Here is a 24244-nt window from a genome sequence, read left to right on the forward strand (position 1 = left end):
AATGCTCAGGTATATAAACCACAAATGTTTGCATTTGAGCACAGAAGCATTGTGCAATGGAGCACTACTTAGTGGTTAGAACGTGGTAATAACTCAATAACTGGGGTCAGGCTCTATTTCCATCTCTCCCACAACCTCCCCAGTAATGTACGACAAATATTTACCCTTTCTAGGCCAAATTCCATGGTGACAAAACAGAGGTGTAAGTTTCATATAAGGAGTATGCTGGTCATAAAATAAGTGTAAATTCAGTAAAACCTGCCAAGAGCAACCACTCACGGGAGTTAGCAAAAGTGGTCTCTTAAGTGGTGGTCTCTTTTCAAAGGTTTGCACACCAGAGAGTGGTGGTGTTCTGTGGCCTCTGCAAGTAGTAGCTCGTGACAGGTCCTCTCTCCTGAGAGGTGGTCACTAAAGGCAAGTTTTACTGTAGGTTCTAAGTGACAAAAGTGATTTAACTTATGCTGATGTGGCAGTTGGCGAGTGTGCAAAATAAGTGTAATTTACATTCAGCAGGAAAAGCAACTGGCGAGAGTGCAAGATACAGTTGGCCATCCCTCTACTTCATCACCAGTGCTTCCGTGGCCAAATCTGGCCCCGGTGTATGAAGGAGTCACTCATATTGCCTTCAGTATGACTAGCATCTACTGAAACAGGCTGAATTCAATACCCTCAGAATACCAGCAGTAGTGTCCACCCTTCTGCTCAGGCAGCAGAAGCAGTTGAATTATGGCTTTCCGATATAGAGAAGCCCATAATGATACAAGTTCCTTATTCCCTATTACTTGCTGCAGACTAGCTCTGGAACAATCAGAACTTGCCCCCAATTTAACCAAAGCTGTTCAAAAATCAAAACAAATTAGCTATATAATTATTATACATTTATCTGGGGAAAATTGCACAGAAAGCACTGAATCTTTTATAGCACCATTTCCAAAGCACTTGCAAAGAAAAAGCATTAAATCACAATATGTTATTTCATTTGAAAATGTATGCATTAATGCAAAAAGAAAAAAAAAACCCAAACCCTCAGTGTCTACATTGTGAAAAGCTTCAGTTTATGGTAGTAGCCTCAAATATGTTTGACATCCACAGCTGAACAGTCCACTTTCAAGGTTTTCTTTCACTAGCAACATTATATTTTCAGATATTATCTGTGACATTTTGCCATTTTATATTTTTAAATGAATGCCAACTTTATGTATCATTTCTATATCCTATTTTGTTGTGAATCACAGGAATCTTTGTAAACAGAACTGTAAAATAAATCTGCATTCATCTTCAAGAACTGTTTGGAAGGAGACCAAGTGAAAATGGATATATTCATTTTCATACTGTACTATCACAAACTCTATTTAATAAGAACTGGAGCATTTGCAAGCTTCATTAAAAAATAAAAGCTTTCCAGAACCTACATGCTATATAGTGATCTCAACAAGTCCTAACAATTTCTATTCTCTTACAGGAAAAGGGCCTGTGCCTGCTCCTGTTAAAAATAATTAGCAAAACTCCCATTGCCTCTAGTAGTAATGATGCATATTTATATTATTATTATAGTGCCTGAAGGCCTCAACCTGGATGGAGGCCCCAATGTGCTGGGGCGGTACAGACACAGAAAAGAGATTATCCCTGCCTTGAAGGATTTACAATCCAAACTGGGAGCAGGGTTTTGCCCGAACTGTCTGTCCCATTGCAGATTATATGATGTCTAAAGTTAAAAAACAACAGTAAAAACTGCATTTGGGACTGGACTAGGATTTTGTAAATATATGATATCTGGGTTCCATCAAAATTCAGGTGGGGTATAGTAAGTTCTAAAATCAGTGAGTTTCTTCTTGTATAAAAGATTATACTCTGGAAAGCAGCACACAACCTAAGTATACAAGTGTAGAGACAAAATTAAAACCCTGAAGAGGGTCTGAAAACTCACATCAATAAAAGGAATTAAAAATACTGCTGCTGAGGTGCTCTCAAGACATCAGAGAAGAAACAAAAGTACAAAGTTCAGTACAAACATTTAAGTCATCCACAGCCTTGTTCAGTGCAATAGTTCTCTGGAGGGCTGAAACATCTGCACTGAGCTTTATGCTATGTTTCTTCTATGATGACTCTCTAAAAATGCAAGTAATGCTTTTAATTCCTTAAACTCTTTTTAGCTTACTTCAATCTTAGTTTAAGGCTTAGAGTCTGCTTTGGTTTCCTTTGTTCTCGCACCTATTTTTGAGCATACAAACACCAATATGGGTTGGTTCGGGACATGAATTGACATTGCCTTGGATTAAAAAGCTAGGCTTTAATAGTGTGTGAATAAATAGGATTTTGCTTGGAAATCAAATAATATTTCATATGAACTACTATACTCATATCTACCTTATCATAGCAGAAAACAGAAACAAGTCAAAAATAAGCAAATATATAAATATTGTGATGGGCAAACATTTTAATGCAGGTAATATTTTAAGGATGAAGTAGTCAACAGACCATGAATTTCATACAAACCAAATGTTTCACTGATACTCAGTAACTGTGTTTAAAAACAAACACACACATAAGTGTTTTATAAATATTTTAAGAAAGATATCCAAACTCTCCACCTTAGGTTTTTCACAGGTAAGCTACACATGTAGGTTCACAGCTGACTATCCCTGGACTGGATCCTAGGCCTGTGAATATAAATGCAAGAACCATCCCCTTAACTTGATCAGACCACATGCTGCTCCAGACAGGAATAAGAACTCTCCTTATTCCAAAACAAGATGAAACCACCATGATCTACCCAGAAAAACTCTTGAATCCTGCCAAAACTTACTTATAGAAAACTCTACCCAACCAAGCAGCCAAGGAGTAGATGAATTAGCTAGGTCCTACAGCCACTTCTAGAACACTACTAAAGACATTCTAGTATCAAAGCACCCTCTCTCAATCCCCCCACCTATGCAGACAGTCAGTTGACTTGTGAAAGAAATAACTGAAAGTAGTCAGTGGCACACACAGAATTTCTACAAACCTATGCCACTGCCATAACAAAGGCAAACAGAGCCTCTCTCTTCTTTGCCACGGAGGCAGAAAAGCGAATCCCAGCAGAACTTTTTTGGGCTACAAATCATTTTGGAAATACAGACTGGCTCTACTCAACCCTAATACACAGTACCTCTTTTTGTGAGTCACAAAGAAGGTCACCTACATCCAAGATGGCCTCATAAACCACAAGAGGAACTAGCCAAGAGCAGGAACAGAAACACAAGACGCCCTTTACAAGGAAAGGAGTGACATCATTCAGGGTTACCATCTGTGACTCTGATATCTGCTCTTCCTGGATACAAAGAGACAACAGGGAACTTCTGGGAGCCCTACTATAACAGAGATTGTCAACACTTCCTTTCAGTAAGATAATTTACTGCCTACCATAAGACATATAGTAGTCAGACTAAAGAAATCATTGGTTGATGCTAGAAGCCTCACAAACTATCACCCAATGCCCAGACTCACTTTTCTCAAATAAGCTGACTGATAAGATAGGCCAGTCTCCAGTGCCACATGAACCTGGTTCCCCCTCAGTGAAGCTGTAGGCCACAAAATGGTGTTGCTTTGGAGCTGACCTTTCTATTGACAAGGGATGCATATCTATACTCATTCTGCCAGAACTCTACCATCAATCACCAAATATACCTGTCCTGCATCTGAGAAGCTGAAGGCGGGAAAGGAATTTTAAACATTTCAGGCCCCTCTTCTTGGAAAGAACCTAACAGGTTGTTTAGGACAACTGTTCTTCCATCTCCAAAGCCCTCATTTGAGCTATAAGGCTCAATCTTCTTCCTCCATAGTATTCAAATCTATTTAAAGCCATTGGGAGATCTGGTGAGATGATATAAATTGAAGTGCCAGCAGTAGGTGGACTTACCCAGGTCTACATGTAAACCCCACTATCTCCCAGCTGTCTTAATGCTTAATCAAAATAATGAAGGCATAACAAGATCCAAAGGATAGAAGTTGAAATGAGAAAAATTAGATTGAAAATAAAGTGCAAATTTTTAACAATGAGGGCAATTAACCATTTGAGCAGTTTACTAAGTGATGTAGTAAATTCTCCATTATTTGATGTCTTTAAATCAACATTAGATGTTTTTCTCATATCTATTATTTAGTTCAACCAGAAGCTATTGGACTCAATACAGGAATTACTGGGTTAACTTTTATGCCCCATGAAGGAAATCAGACTAGATGATCAGAATGGTCCCTCTTCTGACCTTAAAATTTTTGACTCCATGACATTTGCTCTTGGATGAGGAGCAGCTGGTTAAAGGTGAACCCAGACAAGACTGAAGTAATGCTGGTAGAAAGGTTGAAATGCTTTATAGAACTTGTCTTCTCTCACATCTTCTTCTGTTGGGGGAATCTGTCCTCAGATTGTTAAATTAGTCTGAAGTTTTGGGGCCCACAGTGCTGCTGGAGACTCAAATAGTCATGGTGGAAAAAATGTGCCCACCTCCATCTCAGCATGACCAAAATTCTGCACCCTCTCCTGAGTGACCGAGAGATCACAGTGATCCGCTCATTAATAACCTCCATGCTAGATTACTGCCATTTATCCTATCTAGAAATGAAACCACACACTGAGCTCCACATAGTACAAAGCACAACTGCCCATTTGCTGAGCAACACCAGGGCACCTAAACACACCACCCTGGAGTTCTGCATGTTGGGCTGGCTCCCCACTGAGCAGATAGTAGAGTTCAAAGTGCCTGTCCTAATTAAAACCCCCAATGGGATTGAACGTAGCTACCTAGGAGATTGCTTCTCCCCCTTCATAACACTTACATTCAGCTGGGACAGCCAGCCAACAGAGTGAGGCTCAGGGGAGGAAAGCTTTCCACTTCCTCCCACTCCAGCCCTGTGATGGCATGCTCTTCATGCTGGGGGTTGTGAAGAAGTCCTCTGATGACAGCTGCAGCTATCTGTCTCAGTTCCCTGTGCTGAGGGAATTTTTCATCAGCAGGTTCGGAGGCTTTTTGAGCCCTTTTATACTGCTTTCCTCTCTTTACCTAGTGTACAGTGGCAAGAACATCACCTGGAATGAGAACTATTATGCTCCTAATCCTGCAAAGGGCTGAGGTATCCCAACTCCCCAAAAAGCAAATGGAAATTGAGAGCACTAAGCATCTCACAGGTGGTGCTCAGAATCAGACACTGTTGGGTCATTAAATAGTTATTCACCACCATTTGCATGAGACTTCTGCAGAGAGTGAAACCATTGCTAGAAGTAATGCACTCTCTTGGCACACTGATGTCATCATTCCCTTGTTCTGCCCTAAAGATTAGAAGAAAATGGCAGTGTATGTAAATTTAAATATTTCATATACTAAGAAAGATTGTCTTCCTGCTGTACTGAAAACAAAGACTTACACTGTACATTGATCCTTCTGGAAAAAGGGAGCAATCACAGCTGCAAGTATGACTAATAATCGACACAGACTGTTGTAGATGGCAAACGAATTGTTTCAGAAAAATCAGTGAAATCATTTTTTTTCTAGGTAGCTACTGTATTTATGAACATGTAATTCTATAGAGAATGAAATATGAATTTTTACTTACTGACACAGGAAATAAGATCATTAAATCTTTCCTTAGGAAAGACAGGATTTTCCAGCCCTCGGAAATAGAGCTTCAGTACTCCAGCAACTGAGTTAATGTCATGGTTACTTTGGTCATCTGCCAAAGGATTTTCACCTTAAAAATAAATAGAGTAAATGAAACATACACAGGCATTCTTGCTTAACAGTATTTCATATAAACAAATGAAGATTTGATTTGACTGTGTGGGATGTTGCACGGTAGTAAAATAATAAACATCGGTTTAGAAATCCCGCCCCATGATTAAACTGAAAAAAAAAAAAAAACCAAACCCAGCCTGAAATAAATCTTTCTTTAAATTATGTAACCCAGTGATCCCATAGATCATGAAGTTCAGAATGAATATTTTGGGACAGATTATGATTTGCAATTAGTGAAATAAAGAATGCGATCATTCTTAGTGAAATAGGACTTTTAGGACTATTCCTAGGCAGCTTATATAGAACATATAAAACAGAGATTTATTTGAGCTGCACATCTCTCTTTGGATTGAAAAGGCATTCACAGAAACTCAGCAAGATGTGCATAATGCAGTTGTATGAGTACAATGTACAGAATCAAAACCACTAAAAGTCACAACAAAATACTGCATCATTTAAAAGACTAAACTGGATGCTAAAACATTTTTAGCTTTAATGATATTATATGACTTTGAGAACATTTCTGTAGCTAAACAATTTCCATTTTAATAAGGCAGACTTTAAAGATAGACAGTAACAATCCATTAATGTCCTCAGATATAAGGGTGCTACAACATTTATCATATAAAAACAGTTACTGCACATATCAGTATCATATCTGATTTTACAAGGTATGCAGTTCATATTGGAGAGTGAAAATATCATCTACTCTTTCTTCTTGCTGTTAGTCACAAGACAGATTGTTCTCCAAGGGTTCCTCTTATTAAAAGGTGATCTGCAAAGGTTATGCTAGAAATTAAAAAACGGTTTGTAAAAATCTCAGAGATGACTTAGCTGTGTTTTTTTTTTTTTTAGAAAAATGTAATTAACACTATGGTTTAACACAATCTGAGAATTGCTAGCTCCTTCAGATCCTGGTTCCTCTGCCACAATAAGTGACATCACAACAGTCATAGATTTAATGTAGGTTGAAAGACAAACACATTTAAAACCTCTGTTCATTGTCTTACATCTTTCTCAGAAAATTATCCTCTGGGATAAAATTGCCTTAGGAATGAAAATAGAGGTTTAAAATGGAACGACTCTTTCAACCGATGCTTGTATTGACTGTGATGTCACTTTGGCAGAAGGACCAGAAAGTCCAGCACTCATATTCTGCAAGACCCAGTAACAGTGGTCTCAAATAGTGTTAAATATTGTCTGATCATCCATTTAATATTTTTGGTTCTTTTGGGAATCTTAAAGATAATAAAAACAGGAAAGACAAACAAGTCATCCTTTGCAGTTCACCACTGGTAAAATAAAACATTTTACAGACAGTGCAAGGGTCACAAATCTTGTGTACTCGTATAGTAAAATATAATCTTATGTGCCTAGCGGCAGAATAAAGTGAAAACGCTGAAAGAGTCATTACTATACTGGGCAAGTAAATATACAGTTAGGTAAAGCTTGAAGTACAGTGAATACAGTACATAAAATTGCTTAAATATCCAAGAAAATTATTAAATTTTAACAGATTTTTTTTTCAAGAGCTGGATCTCAGGTTGCCCATAGGGATGAAAATTCAATTACCTCTCTCAAATGAATTTTTAATATCATTGACTTCCACCTGGGAACCAGACACTCTGAAAATTCCCTGATGCTGAAGACCTGAAGAGCAGGGGAAGAAAAGATGAGCAATGAGATCATGTGCTAAAGAATTAATCTATTTTTTAACAAGTAAATGACAAACATGAGGGTGTAAAATTATAATGCAAAATATACTTTATGCAAAATAGCCAGGGTGCTAATGAAGTGACATGACATATTTCAGAGCTTACCATATAAATTGATAAATCTGATACAGCTTTCCACTATGAGGGGAATGACTTGTCCTGAATCCTGGCAAAAGCAAAAAGAATATAATCACAAACTGAAAGAGACAGAAGTTAGATCACATGTGAAAATGGGTTTTATCGATAATTCAAGATTGACTCATAGTATTTATTAAAACAACCCCTTCCAAACAAAAACTGTCTCCCCACTTTTGCCAGGAGGCTAACAAAGTAATATTAAGGTTCTTATGCAAATCATCAAATCAAATAAATTCTAAGTGATGGCTGAAATTTTATCCTCAATTTATCTCTGTGCATGTGGTTATCTTAAAACACATGAAACCTCATTTCATGCAGTTATTTTAGACTCCTGAAGCAAAATGAGTTAAACAGTGAATTTCCTTTTAAATATACAATTAACATTAATTATCATGGTATAAAAATGAAGCTTGTGCATTAATTTAGCTTATTTTTCCATGAGTAGCTGGAGTGAATTTTATATACGCTGGGGCCAAATTCTTGCAGATGCTTGCTCATATGGCCAGGCCTGAAAGGTCAGGGAAAGGAAGTTAGTGGCCCCTATTCTGGCTCCTCTGAGGTGTCAGAAACGTTACTCCACAGGCTGTCTGCAGTAAGAGCCACCAACTGGATAGCACGGGATGGTATACTGCCTACTTCCTGACCTGGGAATTACTACCACTGACAGCCACCTGTACAGTGTGTTCCTACCCTTAGCAGGACTAAGTTGTTTAAGGAGCTTGTGTACAGGGTTGGGTCTCAGCCAGAATACAGATACACATTAATGCAGCTTTAGAAGCATGTGTTCTCCTGTGTGGGGATCCATTATGCCTATTTTCGGTGCCAGTTAGGACCTACCCCTCAATTTGCGATACAGTCCGAAAGGGAGGGTAAGATATTTGGGCCTGATCCCCAAGTTCTCTTCAGTGGGATTCTGAATAAGAGTAAGCAACAATATGGGTCTGTGTGCAGGATCAGAACCTGTATTTCTAAAATGTCTTGCCTTTGGTGCTTGAATCACAACCATGGCGTTAGCTAAATATAGGGGGTTTTGTTTTATATTAAATATGACTGTTTAAAAAAATAATCAGTGGGAGGGAACAGGAAGTATTTGACCATACATGGATTCTAGATCAGTAAAGTTTAAGTTTAATTTGACTATTTTTCAAACCACTGATTATCCAAAAGAATTCCTTCCCTGAGGATTTTATGTGGTGGGAAGGCATGTGTGTTTCAATGACCCTGAGTGCTTTGCTGGCAGGAGTTTTAACTCCTGGTAGGGTCACCCAAACTGGATAGGTGTAAGGGTAGGGACCAAACAAAAAACAGTCTCTGTCCTCCACAGGCTCAACACAATCTTGTAAAAAAGTTAAGTTATAAAAACACAAAAAGGTAGCCATTCCAGCAAACAGCATGAGAGAGAGAGAGAGAGATGGAGGAGCATTGTTCATGCCCTACGCAACGTCTGCTGGTGTTGAAAGGATCAGATCCAAGAGAATGGTTACTGTTTGCTGGGCTCTGCATTTTGGCATTTTAAAAATAGGATACTGTTTACCCCCAGTGGAGATTAAGGACTCTCAAGGAGTCCTCAAATATGCATTGAGGACATGAACCATATATGGTTAAAAATAGTTACTGCTTATGCTTGAAAAAATAAACTTTTTTCATAACCGAAAGGTACCTTCAAAAATCATTATTTGGTGGCTACAATATTTTTAGAAAAATGAATCTCAAATATGAACCAATTTATTTCAAAATTTAATATAAAAACAGATTAAGTTACAAAACCACAAAGAAAACAAATAAAAAACTCTGTCACTCAAAATATGCAACCTTTCTTTTTCTTCTTATAAAATAGTCCTTTAGTTTCACGTTAAACTAAATTAGAAGTAAAGAAGGCAGAGCTAAGAATTAAGTCCAGGCAAAGATTCTATATGCAATTTGTGTGTCTAGTTTTTTACTGGAAGACCATGGGCAAATATACAGTATATATATTCTTATACATTTGGGGAAAAAAATCTACAATGGAATTGCTGAGACGATCTAACTATTGCTTTGGTGTGCAACATTATAATGCTTTAATGGGGTTATTTATCATAATTCCAGTAACTATTCTACTTTAAATAATGTACATTTTAGAATTTTATTTAAAAAAAAAGCCAAAGGGAGGGTTATGGTTAAGAATCAACAATAATAATTACACCAAAATTTACATTTCAGGTTGTGTAGCAATTCAGTAACAGATAAATTAATTTGCACAAGATTTGCACAGTTCAGCTGCTAACCTAGTAATACTACAACAATTAAAAACAATAAATATTGGGCTGTCCGTACAAAACAGCAAAATATTAGAACACATATCACATATACTGCTAGCATACTTATCTGTACAAGGAATGTAAAGCTGCTAAAAGGGTATTGTTTGCAGTAAGAAATTACCAGAGTACACATGACTATTTTAATGCTTGTTTTAGGAGTAGCCTCACAACACTAAAACATTCAGGCTTAGTTTTCACATTTGTCCAGCTCATTGCAAATCAAAAGTAACAGGCCATAGATTTTTTTATCCACTGGTGGAAAGAAATCATTTGAGGAAGGAATCTGCTTTCGCTAGATGTCACCAAGACTGACCCCTTCCACTGCCATTAATTCAGATAAAATATCTGCTATTAACAAGCACGTATTTTGGCCCGATGAGCACGTCTTGTTAAAGCAGTTATGTAATAATGAGCCATTTTTTCTACCCTGTTGTGGGGCCACTTAAAATGACTCATCCTTTCCATACAAAGCTCATTCTTTGACTAGAGGCCCTTTCCCCGGACTTACTGAATGATCAGTCATTAGGCTACCTCTTTTTTAAGACTGGACATGTAGGGGAACAGCCTCTCTCCTTGTGGCTGAGCTCTCACCCACCTCATCTCATAGTGCCTGTTCCAAGATCTGGATTGTGCTGGAAGGCAATACATTCTATTTTTTTAACCTGGGTGTGTTAATTTTTGTTTTATTTGTATCTTTGCAGAGATAATTGAAGATAATGATGTTTATGTTTTGCCCAGTGCCATGATTTACTATTATGTCTTTATATCACAAAATGACATCTGTGTAATACCATTAGCTTTCAGTGCAGTTGTGTAGGTGTCACAGAAAGCTCAATTTGAATACAGTAGGATCATATTTGTGCCATTAATGGTGGAATTTGTCCTATAAAATATTTACCTCCAGTGATGATGTACAAGAAGAAAGGAACTCAGCTTGACTCTCAGATCCCAGGTGAGTTTCCAGGAGTTGTCGTTTTGAAAAACATTTTTAAAATTTGTAAACTGATTACCTAAACCTTACTACTAGCGTTGACTTGAAGTTTTATTCTCATTCAACACAGGACATTGTGGGGAGCAAGTGCTTGCTAATGAATAAGGGAATATCTGTAAATTTATAGTTCATCTCTCCATAGTCATTCTCTAGGAGGACTATGGCAGCCAAAACTGAATTATGAAACAATCTAATTTCTTAATGCAAACCTCCCCTGTAAGGTCAACTGGAAAACTAATTTAAAGCCAGGCATGAATGCAACTTGTTAGTGAGGAAGAGTCAGCTTTCTTTTCACTAGAACTATACCTGGTGTCTGGTGTGAGAGTTCCTTCGTCCTCGGCTACAAGCATTATCAGAAATAAAGTAAGAAAAAGAAGAAGATAGTAAATACAGCAAAGATACAAGATACAGAAGTATGCTTCTCACAATTTCACACAATACAATGAATTCCTGAAGTCATGGGAAATGAAAACCTGGATTTCAGATCCAGTGTACTATTGGCTGTACATAGGGTTCTGAATTATTTAAAGTGACTAAAACTGCTGGTAGGAAATAATGTCAGATTGTGGGATACAACATTAAACTTTATCTTCTAATGAACTGCAAATTTTTTATCAAAACCATCCATACTTGTATTAAATAAATTGTAAGGAAGTTCAATGTGAACATTGTATTCTTCTGTTTCCCTCTAACTTTAGGAAGTATTATATTGATCAGCTGGGCAAGAGGCCCAAGACAAATCTGAACATCGTGATTTGCCTCAGTTTACATGAGGTTTTGACCATTACAGTAAGAAGTGTTGAGATCAGCCACCCAGAGAGCTGGTGTCAGTACCTTGATAAATGATTCCAAATCACCATTAAACAACTTAGCATTATATTGTGATCGGGGTCTGGGCTTCCTGTGTTTCTGTGGTTTAGGGGGAAGGTTTGGAGGCCTAAGAGAAGGGAATGTGATTACTGAGCAAGGTAGAATTAAGTCATACTATAAAATATCTGTAAGCTCGTGGCAAAGTAATAAAACATTTTAAGAGGAGAAAAGGAAAACAAAAACAGTACTTGTCAAACAAAGACATTTCACACGATTTAAGTGTAACATAATAAAGAGAGGAAAAATCCTGCTACAAAGAAATTCCTCACTGATAATTCTGACATTCCTTACAAATCCTCTTTTAAAGTTTTACTGTACACTCTCCCGCCAAAGTGTATGATTGGAATGGTCTTATTTTGTACGATCATCCACGAAATGTGCAGCAGGAACGGAAATCCATCCTGCCAACCACAGCATGACACACCAACATTCTAAGCACCTCTTTTATTAAACAGAGAAGTTGCCTCATGATGGAGAAACTTCAAATGAAAATTAAAGCTGGGCATTGTAATCTTCAGGCACTTCAAAAAACAATTCATGGACATTTTCATCTGGAGACAGTAACTGTTAAACAGATTAGCCTCTCACATTCATACTGACAATTTTTTTCACAAGAAACAAAATACATTGCAATTTAGCTAGAGAAATTAAAGGAATAGCATCAACATAAAAAACTCACGATGCACTTTTATCTGCTAAATGTTTACATAGTATTGTTGCATGTAACACATGGGATGACTAGAACCAAAAGAGATTACTGAAATAAGTATTCTTCTCTAATTCACAATTTATTTTGTGCACTTGTCAGTACTTGTTGGTGTGTAGTTAGTGTCCCTATATAGCCAGTCAGGTTCCCTTGTTTTGATGGCTCTTTCAGACGTCAATAGAAGACAGAAAACCTTTTTTTAAAAGTTAGGAAAAAATCACATTAAAACCTAAAAAAATGGTAGTGAGACTCTGGGCTGATTAGGACTGGAAATTACTTTTAATTAATCTTTAAAGAAATCCTTCTCCCCTAAAACTTCTGTTTCCACAGTAGTGCCTTGGTAGCAGTAGAAACTACATCTGAGCAGAGATATCTTGCAAAAGTGACAATTTGGATCGTTGCATGACAATATAAAAGAGTGCAGAAATGTTAAAAAAAGATTTCATTCCTATTCACCAAAGCAAAAAATTAACCTTTAAATTGATGTGTTTCAACTTTATGAGATTTTATGAAGGTGTTCACAAAAGTACTTTATAATTCCAGAAAAAAATGGACAAGTGAGTCCTTTATCAATTTAAAGTCACAGCATTAGCTTAGTTAGATGCTAGAATGTGTGATGCAAGTATGCTTCTGTACAATTTATTTAACAATAGTCATGTTTCAAATTAATCACATTGTTCATATAGATGATTTTTGAAACTTTATTATCTTTGTAGCTCCCTACAACACAAAAAAAGTTAAAAAAAAAATCTTACCTGGTGGTCACGTATTCAGCTCTGTGACCTAGAGGAGTTCAATGAACAAGGAAATATTCAGTTGTAGCTTATGGAAATAAAAGCTTATTTTTGTATGTAACTATTCTTATGCTTGCCAGTATACTATTCATCCTGAATTATTTTTAACCCAAGTTTATTTCACAAGATTTACAACTGTACAACAATTCAGGGCAATGTGAGGTTATCTTCCATCTCCATAGTTTTAAATAACCCAAAACAATCCATGTATAAAGCTACTTCTCAGACATTTTCTCTTTAAAAAACCATTTGGTAATGTAAATAATGTGATGCAAAATTTCAAATAGCCTCCACTGTTTATGCTCATGTATTTTAATGACTAAATCAATATGTAAATAGAGCTATGCCAGGATTAGATTGCATCCTGGCTGGTGCCTAAACTTGTTCAATGCCAAAAATGCAGAGCTCTTGACTGTAACTGCTTGCTAATAACAATTTATTTATTCTCTTAAGAGTACAATAAATGCTGCACATTGACCTGTCCATAATGATGCCCAAGTCACTTTCCTGAGTTGATATAGTTAATTTATAACCATGGAGTTATAAATTATAACTATGAGTAGTTTAATTTTTATCTCCCCAATGTGCACTGTTTTGCATTTATAAATAATTAATTTCATTTACCATTGTGTTGCCCATTCACTTAGCTTGGTTAAAGCCCTCTGAAGTTCCTGAGTCTTCTCTAGATTTGACACAATTATTTAGGTTAGTCATCTGCAAACTTTTCCACCTCACTGCTAATACCACTCATCTCTCTCCCTCTAGATAATTAAATATATTAAACAGGATTTAACATGGAACATTGAGTCACCCTGCTGTTAACCTTTTGCAATGAATGCAAAAAATGCAAAAAATTGTTTACCTTAGAAAGGAAAATGAATAAGAGGGAACATGATAGAAATATATAATGAATGGTCTAGAGAAGGTAGCTGCAGTCAATAAGGCAAATAAGATGTTAGGATACATAGGAACAGATGGAGAAAAATATGCAAAATATTATAGTGCCATTATACAAATAAGTGGTGCAGCCTCATCTGGATTCTGCATGTACTACTGGTCACTCCATCTCAAAAAATATTTTGCAGACTTAAAGGAGGTTCAGAAAAGGGTGACAAGAAAGATCCAGGGCATGGGTGGTGGGTATAATAGGCCAGGGAAGGCTCTGCCTTCCTTGGCTGCAGCTGCTGCTGTGGGAGGCTGGGCTGGGTCTGCTCTGGCCCCTGGCCAGCCATTGCGGCTGGGGCTGCTCCAGCTGAGGCTCAGGTCGGCTGGCTGGCTGGATCTGCTCTGGCTGGAGCTTGGGTTGGTCAGTTGGCTGGGGCTGGCCCAGGGCTCCTCTGGCGGCTATGAGAGGGAGATGTGGGGGGCTCAGGTCCCCATCCAAAGTGGGGGTCCACCTGCCGCCCATGATCCTGGGCATGGAAAATCTTTCATGTGAGGAGAGAATTAAAGACTGATTGTTTACCTTTGAAAGAAAATGAATATGAAGGGACATGATAAAAATATATATAAAATAATGAATGATCTAGAGAAGGTAGACTAGGGAGAGTCAATGAAATTAAAAGGTGGCAAATTCAAAATCAATTAAAGGAAATATATTTTCATACACTATATATTGAAACTGTGGAACTCTGTCACAGGATGTCATTAGGGCCAAAATTTAAACAAGATTAGAAAAGGGATTGGACATTATATGGCTAAAAAGAATATTAGAGTCATAACAGTTAATGCAAACAAATTCTGGAAGAGATTAAAAAACCCTCAGACTTCAAGGTTTAGGCCCATCTCTAGCTACTGGAGATCAAGATGAGACCTACTGGGAGGGGCTGATTATTCTGCCTAATGTGAGGTTTCTTGTCCCGTCCTCCGAAGCACTGGTGTTGGCTCTTGCTGGAGTCAGGACACTGAACGAGATGGGCCATGGGACTGAACCAGCTGAACAATTAGTATGTTTCCTATATTTGTTATTGACACGATTAAAAAAAAAACAGTTACTAACCTTTCTGTAACTGTTGTTGTTTGAGATGTGTTGCTCATGTCCATTCTACATTACGATTGCACATGCCATGTGCACCGTTGCCAGAGATTTTTCCCTCAGTGGTATCCGTTGGGCCGGCTCTAGCTCCCTCTGGTGCCACACACTTATACGTCAGTGTAAGGGGCACTGCTGGCCCTGCATCATCTCAATTTCTTCTTGCTGGCTAACTCCCAACAGAGGGATAGGACGGTGGGTCGTGGAATGGACATGAGCAATACATCTCAAAGAACAACAGTTACGGAAAGGGTAGTAACTTGTTTTTTTCTTCCTTGAGTGCTTGCTCATGTCCATTCCATGTTAGGTGACTCACAAGCAGAGCCCAAGGCGGTGGCCTTGGAGTTCATGGACATGCCGATTACAACACTGCTCTGCTGGGTGATGGCGTAGTGGAAGGAGAAGGTATGCACTGACAACCAGGTTGTAGCCCAGCAGATATCCTGAATTGGGACCTGGCCAGAAATGCAGCTGATGAGGCCTGAGTTTTTGTCGAATGAGCGGTCAAGACAGCAGGAGGTGGAATGTCCGCCTGCTCGTAGCAGCCCAAATACAGGAGGCTATCGAGGATAAGATTCTCTGGGCTGAAAACAGCAGGCCTTTCATCCTTTCTGCTACTGTCACAAGGAGTTGCATAGATCTATGGAACAGCTTAATCCTCTCAGTGTAGAAGGCTAGGGCATGTCTGACATCCAGTGAGTGAAGCTGTGGCTCTTCTGAATTCCTGTGTGGTTTTGGGAAGAAAACTGGCAGGAAAATGGCTTGGTTACTATGGAACTATGAAACCATAGAATCATAGAACATCAGGGTTGGAAGGGACCTCAGGAGGTCATCTAGTCCAACCCCCTGCTCAAGGCAGGACCAATCCCCAATTTTTGCCCCAGATCCCTAAATGGCCCCCTCAAGGATTGAACTTACAACCCTCAACCTTAAACTCAAGCCGGAAACCTTGATTTAAATCACTGATTTTAATTATGTTTTGCGTTTGTACTTGTTGTTTTCTTAAGGACAGGCCAGTTCTCATTAGCTGGTATCCATTGAACCATGGTGATATGCAACTAAATAAAGCTTTTTATATTAAATTTCTTTTTGCTAACCAGAAGGATCTTTGGAAGGAAGGCCAAGTGGGGACACAGCTGAATCTTGTCCTTAAAGAACATCGTGTACGGAGGTTCTGACATAAGGGCCTCGATTTCCGAGAGAAATCAAGAGCTTTCCTCCTCTTCTTCTGCCCCTATTACTCTCACCAGGCCCACATCTTGCATGTAGGTACCAGGCTTGGTACTAGAGTCAGAGTCCAGTGTTGAATGGAGCAGTGTGGGAGCCAGCCTCTGGGACACAACTGAGCAGGACCGGTGGGATGATGGTTCCAGATTCCAGAACAGCCACTGCATCGGCCACTGCCCTGCCAGTCAGGTGCTGGTGGGGGGACCTGCACCGGGATCTGGTGGGATGTAGGATGGATACCACTGGTGGCTCTTGGGATGGGTGTAGGACTCCACCTCAGATTCCGAAGAAGAGGCCTCCTGAGGTGACCACGGTACCCCTTGCTTCTACCAGTTAGTGCCAAGGGTGCGGGGACTGGTGTCAGACCGGGGGTGAGCTCACAGATGAAAGAAGGGCTGTCTTGCCTCTGGAAGGTACCGAGGGCCCCGGTGCTGGGAAAGAGCTTGGAGCTCCATGCTCTCTTCTGCTCATGCTCATCAGAGCAGGCAGTTGTCCCATTGGGGTTGGCAGAGAAAATAAGTTCCTGGATGCTTCAAAGGCCTCTGGGGTAGAAGGCACTGCAACCCCACTGGCACAGCAATGATTTCCTGGTGCGGGCGGGTTCCTGCACTGAGCTCAACTGCTCTCGGGGTGGAGTTGACGATACCGCTATGGGACCGGGGATGGAGGAGTGGCCTGATGTGGGTTGCACTCCACTGCCTTCCCCCTGTTTGCCTTTTCTTGGCACTGGGGAGTGTCTTCTCTTGGACTGCTGTTCCTTATGTTTTTTCCTTGGCACTGGAGATGAAGAACAGTGCCGAGAAACATGCAGTACCAGAGGGGCGCTTCGCACTGAAGCGCTTGGTGCCCAATCCAATCGGCTTGGCTCCGACGCTGGTCTAAGAGCGGCTTCCATTAGGATAGCTCTCAGTCTAGCCTATCTTTCTCTGTACAATACTTAAGGTCCCGACATATCTGAAAGCGCTCTTGTATGTGACCCTCTCCCAGAGGCTTCAGACAACTGGAGTGTGGGTTGCTCACTGGCATAGGCTTGCCAGATGAGGCACAAGGTTTGAAGCCCGGGGACTGGGGCATGCCTGGCCCCAGGAGAAAAGGGAGCCCCTCTATGCTAAAGGAGGGGGACTAATTATCTACACTTAAAACTATTTACACGGTTACTACACTAAGACTAACAAACTAAGTTGAAGAGATAAACCCTGAAAAAACACCTTGCCGAAGCAAGAGGGCCTGTTCCAGTAACCGTCAGGGTGGTAAGAAGGCACAGAGGGTGTGGAGCCGGCAGGGCCCCTTATACCGGCGCATAAGTGTGCGGCAGCCGAGGGCGCTACAACTGGTCCGATGGATACCACTGAGGGAAAAATCTCCGGCAGTGGCGCACGCAGCGCGCACACATCTAATGTGGAATGGACGTGAGCAAGCACTTGAAGACGAACATCTCTAATTTATTTTTCCAAATCTGAAGATACAGGTTCACCACAATAAATAAATACTGAAATAAAAACTGAACTTTAGCAACTGAACGAACTTTGGTAGCCTATCACCTCAGCTAAAAAGCTAAAAGCTTCCTTCAGTGTGCTCTGGCTTCAGGTGATGTTTGCTTGCAGAGGTTAGCGTGTTTTGGTCTATGTCTACAGTAGGTGCTGTGGGTGAGATTCCCTAGCGTGAGTAGTCACACTCCTGCTAGCTCAGTAGGGTAGCCATGGTAGCATGGGCAGTGGGGAGCAGTGGCATGGGCTAACTGTGCTCAGTAAAATCTGCCTGAACTCCATGGATACATACTTACATACAGCTAGTCTGTGCCACCATGGCTACACTACTGTGTTTAGTGCCCGCTCAATGAGAGGTAGCATGAGTATGTCTACGCAAGCTAGAGATTCACACCCCTAGCTCTTAGTGTACACATAACCTTAGTTTTACAGTGTAGTGATGCTAAGGACATACCCAACCTGACAAAACATTGCCACCTGCTCAGAGTTTTGTCCTAATTTTGATAGGGCTCTGCCACTTCCAGCAACTGTGGCCACCAAGAAACTGTATTTGGGGGTGGTATTACATGAGAGTTCCAGTACAAAATGATGGCCTTTGCAAAATTCTGTGAGACAATGAAAGTCAAGAAGATAGCAATCATATGCTACATGAATGTATGCAAAGGGAAAAGAGAACTCAAGGCTTTATATGTGTCTGTTAACTACTAAGCCATGTAATAGGTACATCCAAAATAGCTTCCTTTTCTCTCTTTCAATCTATTTTATGTATACAAGGTGTGCACATATCTATTTTTAATTAATGAAGTACCGTCTCAAGAGGCTATGAAATCAGTTTTGTTAGAAATACATGACATTGCATTACAACTTATGCACACTTTGTTTTTCCACCAAACTTCTTAGAAACTGTGCCTGTATAAACTATGAATTTATGTCACAGTTCAACAATAAATTACCAACTATCTATCTATATAATTGAGAAGAATCAGTTTCCCAAACAGCTGTGGAAGTTTAAGTTAATTTTTGGATAACCTAGACTTTACAGAATCCTTTTTCAGGATGACCATGAATCTGTCTAAAGAAACCAGTGAAAAATTTTAAGACTGCTTGTTATAGGATTTATCTATACTCAAAAGACACCTTCTCTAATTACCCTCTCACTATCTTCAGTACAGCAGGGTGAGTGAGAGAAGACCAAAGCACAAGCATGGCAGAATGGGGGCTGTCCCACTGCTCCCTTCCCTTTTAGTCCTCCACTTAGTCATTAAGTGGGCCAGGGGAGATGGTCCCACCTGAATGGCGGGCTGCTGGAAGCACCTCTCTTCCCTTCACCTATTAAGCTAGTCTGGATGTTTCAAAAGTCTCTTACTCTACTGATAGCTGCCCCTCCCTCCCCTTCACTGGTTGTAGATTTGGAGCTGTGCCATTTATGATGCTGTTTCTAGGGATCAGTAAGGAATTTTTCCCATTAGGGAAAACTAGGTCTAGTGGGTTTTTTCACCTTCCCTGCAGCCTCCTGGAGGCAAAATTTGGTTGAAAGCAGAAGAATTCCAAAATTCATGTAATGCTGGTATGACCACTGACTCATTGCAACTTGTGGCTGGTGTCCTGTGCACATAAAGACTAGAAGAGCCAGCTCCCAAAGGTAAACAAGACCCAGGATTTCACTGTTGGACCTTGCTCTCAGCAGAGGAGAGGAACCTGGAGTCTTTGAGGACTGAGGCAGTCCCCAGCCCTGTGGCCTCTATCATTGCAGTCACCAAATTATTGTTTGGTTTGTGGTTAAAGTCCCGTGAGAGCAGGGTGAAAAGTAGTTCCCTTCCCCAAAGTATAATTAATAGGGTTGTGGCCTGCAGATTAATTCCATCCCAAGTATCTGTCTCTCATTCACCTGCATGTTCTGGTCAGTCTACTCATGATTCTGCTTGGCTTGACCGCTTGATAGTTGATTTCATGGTGGTTTATTTAACTTTGACAAACAAATCCCATATTAACCCCATGTACATGAGCTATCAGTAAGAAGACATAGGTTGATTGGGGTGATCAGGATCCAGATGCTGTCCAAATTTTAGATTCCTTCTGAGTTTGGATTTTTATTCAAACTGTATCCATACCCTGGATGCAAATCTGGATCTGCCATCCTGACTGAACAGGTGGAACTTTTGTGAAAACAGATTTTATCACCAAATTTCCATGATTTCTGCTTCCCCCAGCATCTTGCTTCCTCCCATCTCTTGAGCCCCCACTCGCTAATGCTGTCTTGTGGTAAATGGATCCATTTGCTTGTCTCCCCAAGGACATGTCCCCATCCTGGAATGGAGCCACAGTGGGGCTCTGCAGGGCATGAGAGTCTGTGCTGGTGGCTCCAGTTGCAGGATAGGGGCCTTACAGAATGTTGCCATTTACGTGTTTACAAAACTCTCTCTGAAAAAAAATTCAGGAAGCAAAAACAGAATGTCTTGCACAGCTTTTAATTCAGTATGTGTCTAGTAGTGTATTATTTTCTCAAATCAGAACACAGATGTTTCATTCAATAGTTTCATTCCCAAATGCATTCATTTGTCCACATTGTTATATTTGAAAAATACAAACTAATATCTATTGAAGAAATAAAACCAGTTTATAGCTTTCTCTTGTGCAGGAAAAGGCTCTAACCATTGCATTGAATTATGACTGGTAAAGAAATCAGGCCTATATTTACTGGGCACTAGGACTCCGAGCTTTGTAATTTTCCACTGCATACACTTTAAATATTTTAGTGGGTTCACCCTAGAATTGCTTTTCAGTCTCTCCTGCATCATTTACCTTCTCCAAGTGTCCTGTGCAGTAAGTCATGTTTTGCTTGCAGCTTTGTGATGAGATTACTCCCTTCCAGGAATTCTCTGAATTTCTGCAGAGACAAAAATCAATGGATTAATTTTATCTGTTACTTCAATTCCTTTTGAAAACACTTGTTTGGACCAGATCACATGGCTGAAGAAGCAACCAACATACCATGAAATAGAACTGCTCAGTCTCCTGCTGGTTAGCTCTTCTTTTTGCAATGCTGGGCTTACTCATGTACGTCTCAGAGACTGTTGACTTCACAGACTCTGTAGAGCGACTGTGCTGGAAACATTCTGACACGTCATAGTCCTCAATGGTGACCATGTCTTGTATAGTCTGCAAAGTAGCTTCTGTCGTTTTCTTAACCTGGTATGAACATGTGCAATTTATCAAATAGAAAGGAAGATAAATAAATTCTAGAAGCAGCTTACAATGGAAACTAATGACTGAAATGAATTCACTCTTACATGCTCTGTGAATGAACTGAGGTATATGACAATAGCAAGTGCCATGTTTTACACTGGTGTAGAATAGAAAAAAAAAAATCATTGGTTCCTAGGTCTGTCTCTATGCTTTAATAAGTTACTATAAGCAAACAGAGGCTGCTCTCCTGTTGACTGAGTATCATCATCAGAATTTGGCCTCTGAACAATAAAGTGGAAAAAAAAAGTGGAAGTGAATAGAAACAGTACTGGTACTCTAACCCGAACTGTCGGCTCCCCAGATTAAAATATGATTGAGCACATCTGATGGCATGGCTGACAATGCACTGTGTGCTCCCATGAGAAACTCTGGTGCAACAATTACCTTATGTTGGTAAGGGGTTTGATGTGTGGTAAAGATCATGTCTATAACCCACAGATGCAATATGGATGAAGAGAAGATGGAAGAAGGTACAGTTTACACAGCTATCACAGCATCTCCTACTAGCTGCAGAATTGTGTAGCTAGTATGGCCATTCAGAGTACACAGATGACTAGAAACAGAACAAGAGATACACTGCATCCACACAATGAAAAGTCAAGTGATAAGATCCAGATGATAGTGCATGTACCATCAAGCTCTGCGGTAGTGAATATGTTTGGAGGTGAAGTTGGTGACCTGCATGCTTACTCCATAAAAAGTCACTTCTACATACACCTCCTTTGCACACGCACATCTGTCTCTGTGAAACAGTGCTTCCCCATTCATATGCCCTGGCCTACTATCATGAGCCTCCTGCTTCTCCCTATATTTGTGTACTCATCTGGTGAGCAATCAAATATGCTTTCTTACCTTCTCTCACTTTAATCTTGCTTTCTCCCCATATCTCCTGAATGGTGAATCTGAGTTACTTTTTGAATTTAAATAGTTTATTAAACTATTGTATGTTTGTTTACATAAGTATTTGGATTCTGATTCAGGCCTTCAAGGTATGAATAGAGTAAGAAAATGCCATGGCTTTTAGTTTTAGGAACAGATTCTCATTTACACTTCTTTAAGTAAGTATAATTTATGCACACTTTAAGGCCCCCATATGCTGCCAGAGAGGTGTGAAGAGCCCTTAGTTTTTTTTATTCTTTTTTAAAAAAAAGAGCAACTTTTTTTTACTAGGTGAGCCATCATCAGGAAAGGCATTCAATATCACTATGTATAAACAGCTCTAGCTAAGAGCGTAACAAAGATTCTGCCTCTGCAGCCATAGAACACAGCCAAAATTCCTTCATCCTTCAAAGCTGGTAATCTGGGAAATAACCATTTGTTAAATCCATGGTAGAGAGAGGGGAGGGGGAATTAGATAATTAGACCTCAGTAATTCTGCTCATAATACTTCTTAGAATCTCAGCAACTGCCTCCAAAATCAACAAAGTCCATTTTGTAGGAGACAATAAAAGTAACAGTTTTAATCTATTGTTTTTATAAATTTCTCTCTCTCTCTCTAACGTTAAAACTTGAAAATCCAAAATGCATGGAACATGAATAAATCTAGAATCTGTGTTCTTCTATATAACAAGTCCATGCAGACAGCTGCAATGGGAGATTCCTTGCAGCGGCTTGCCAATGACCTTAGTTATGAGGTTCTGAAAAGGGGCAAATTTACTGTGCTAGTTTCAACAAAGACTCGTTGGCTGACATGCACATGTATTGCCAAGAATTGAAACACGCTGGTTTTTGCTCAAATACATTAGTTTCAGTAAAGGTGGATTGAACAGTTACAAGGAAAGTGCAGTTGTTTCAACAAATGCCATTGGTTTAAAACCACCACAACCACCTAAATGTGAGGTTTCAGAGGAACAGCCGTGTTAGTCTGTATTCGCAAAAAGAAAAGGAGTACTTGTGGCACCTTAGAGACTAACCAATTTATTTGAGCATGAGCTTTCGTGAGCTGTAGCTCACGAAAGCTCATGCTCAAATAAATTGGTTAGTCTCTAAGGTGCCACAAGTACTCCTTTTCTTTTTACCTAAATGTGAGTAACTTGAACTATATTTGGTTTAAAAATAAATGCACTGGCTGGAATACAAGTGTTTCTTTAAAAAGCAAAATTAATGCGTTACACATATGGGTCAAATAAACAGAAGCATTAGCTGAAACACTGAGAATCATTTTTTTTAAGCTGAAAAATATCCACATAAATAAGAATATTTTCGATGAATCCTAAATGTAAAGGAATCGATAGATACAAGCTCAAACACATACAATGAATTCTCAAGGAAAGCAATACACAAACTCAAATACACACATTTTTAAACCACTTATAACTGATTCTGACTCATTATTGACTTCATTCCAGGCCTTTCCTAAAAGAAAAATGGAAGTTTGTACGAAACCATGGAGGTATTTTTGATCTGATCCAGTTCTACAAGTGACTCAATGATCTGTAGGGTCAAATTCTGCACTGGTACACCTTCTGTGCAGCTCCTCTGACTAGTGATGCATTCAAGATGTATTAAGGCATAATTTCACCTTTGGGGTACAGTTTTTAACCTCTGAAATGTTTATAGATATTTGATATTATAAATGAAAATTGTGCGTATAGATTTAAACCATTTTAGTCTAAATCAGTGGTTCTCAACCTATTTACCACTGTGGGTCGCATCCAATACTACCAGTATGGCCCTGAGGATCTCACATGGGCTGCAGCTCTGTGCTGACTGGGCCGCAGGTTGAGAACCACTGGTCTAAATTATGTATCGTAGTTTTTGACACAGTGGAAATCAGGGGTGCCAGGTGAACCATGGGCTTGGGGAGGTTAGCCCCTGACCTGGCCCACCCCTTCTGCCTGAGGCCCCACCCCTTATCCTCCCACTGGAGCCCAAAGTGCCCCCCTGCCCTCAGCCCTGGGCCACCCGGGAGTGCCAAGTGGCACGACCCCAGTGCCTGGGGGCCCCCCCCACCCCAAGTCCCGGTCACAGGTC

General features: G+C 39.8%; 1 protein-coding gene across 2 annotated transcripts in view; it reads right to left on the minus strand.

Annotated features, from left to right (window-relative positions):
• SRGAP1 (SLIT-ROBO Rho GTPase activating protein 1) overlaps positions 1-24244 on the minus strand; it is a 233063-nt gene that overhangs the window by 33910 nt on the left and 174909 nt on the right. For both annotated transcript variants that reach the window (XM_048835915.2, XM_048835914.2), the window contains exons 9-15: positions 21017-21214; positions 20828-20912; positions 13241-13268; positions 11216-11249; positions 7589-7649; positions 7341-7418; positions 5590-5724 (exon numbers count right to left, since the gene is read on the minus strand). In XM_048835915.2, coding sequence (XP_048691872.2) covers positions 5590-5724; positions 7341-7418; positions 7589-7649; positions 11216-11249; positions 13241-13268; positions 20828-20912; positions 21017-21214 — 619 coding nt within the window. The remainder of the gene's footprint in view (positions 1-5589; positions 5725-7340; positions 7419-7588; positions 7650-11215; positions 11250-13240; positions 13269-20827; positions 20913-21016; positions 21215-24244) is intronic.

Source organism: Caretta caretta, chromosome 1 (genome assembly GCF_965140235.1).
Source record: "Caretta caretta isolate rCarCar2 chromosome 1, rCarCar1.hap1, whole genome shotgun sequence".
Classification (NCBI taxonomy): Eukaryota; Metazoa; Chordata; order Testudines; family Cheloniidae; genus Caretta; species Caretta caretta.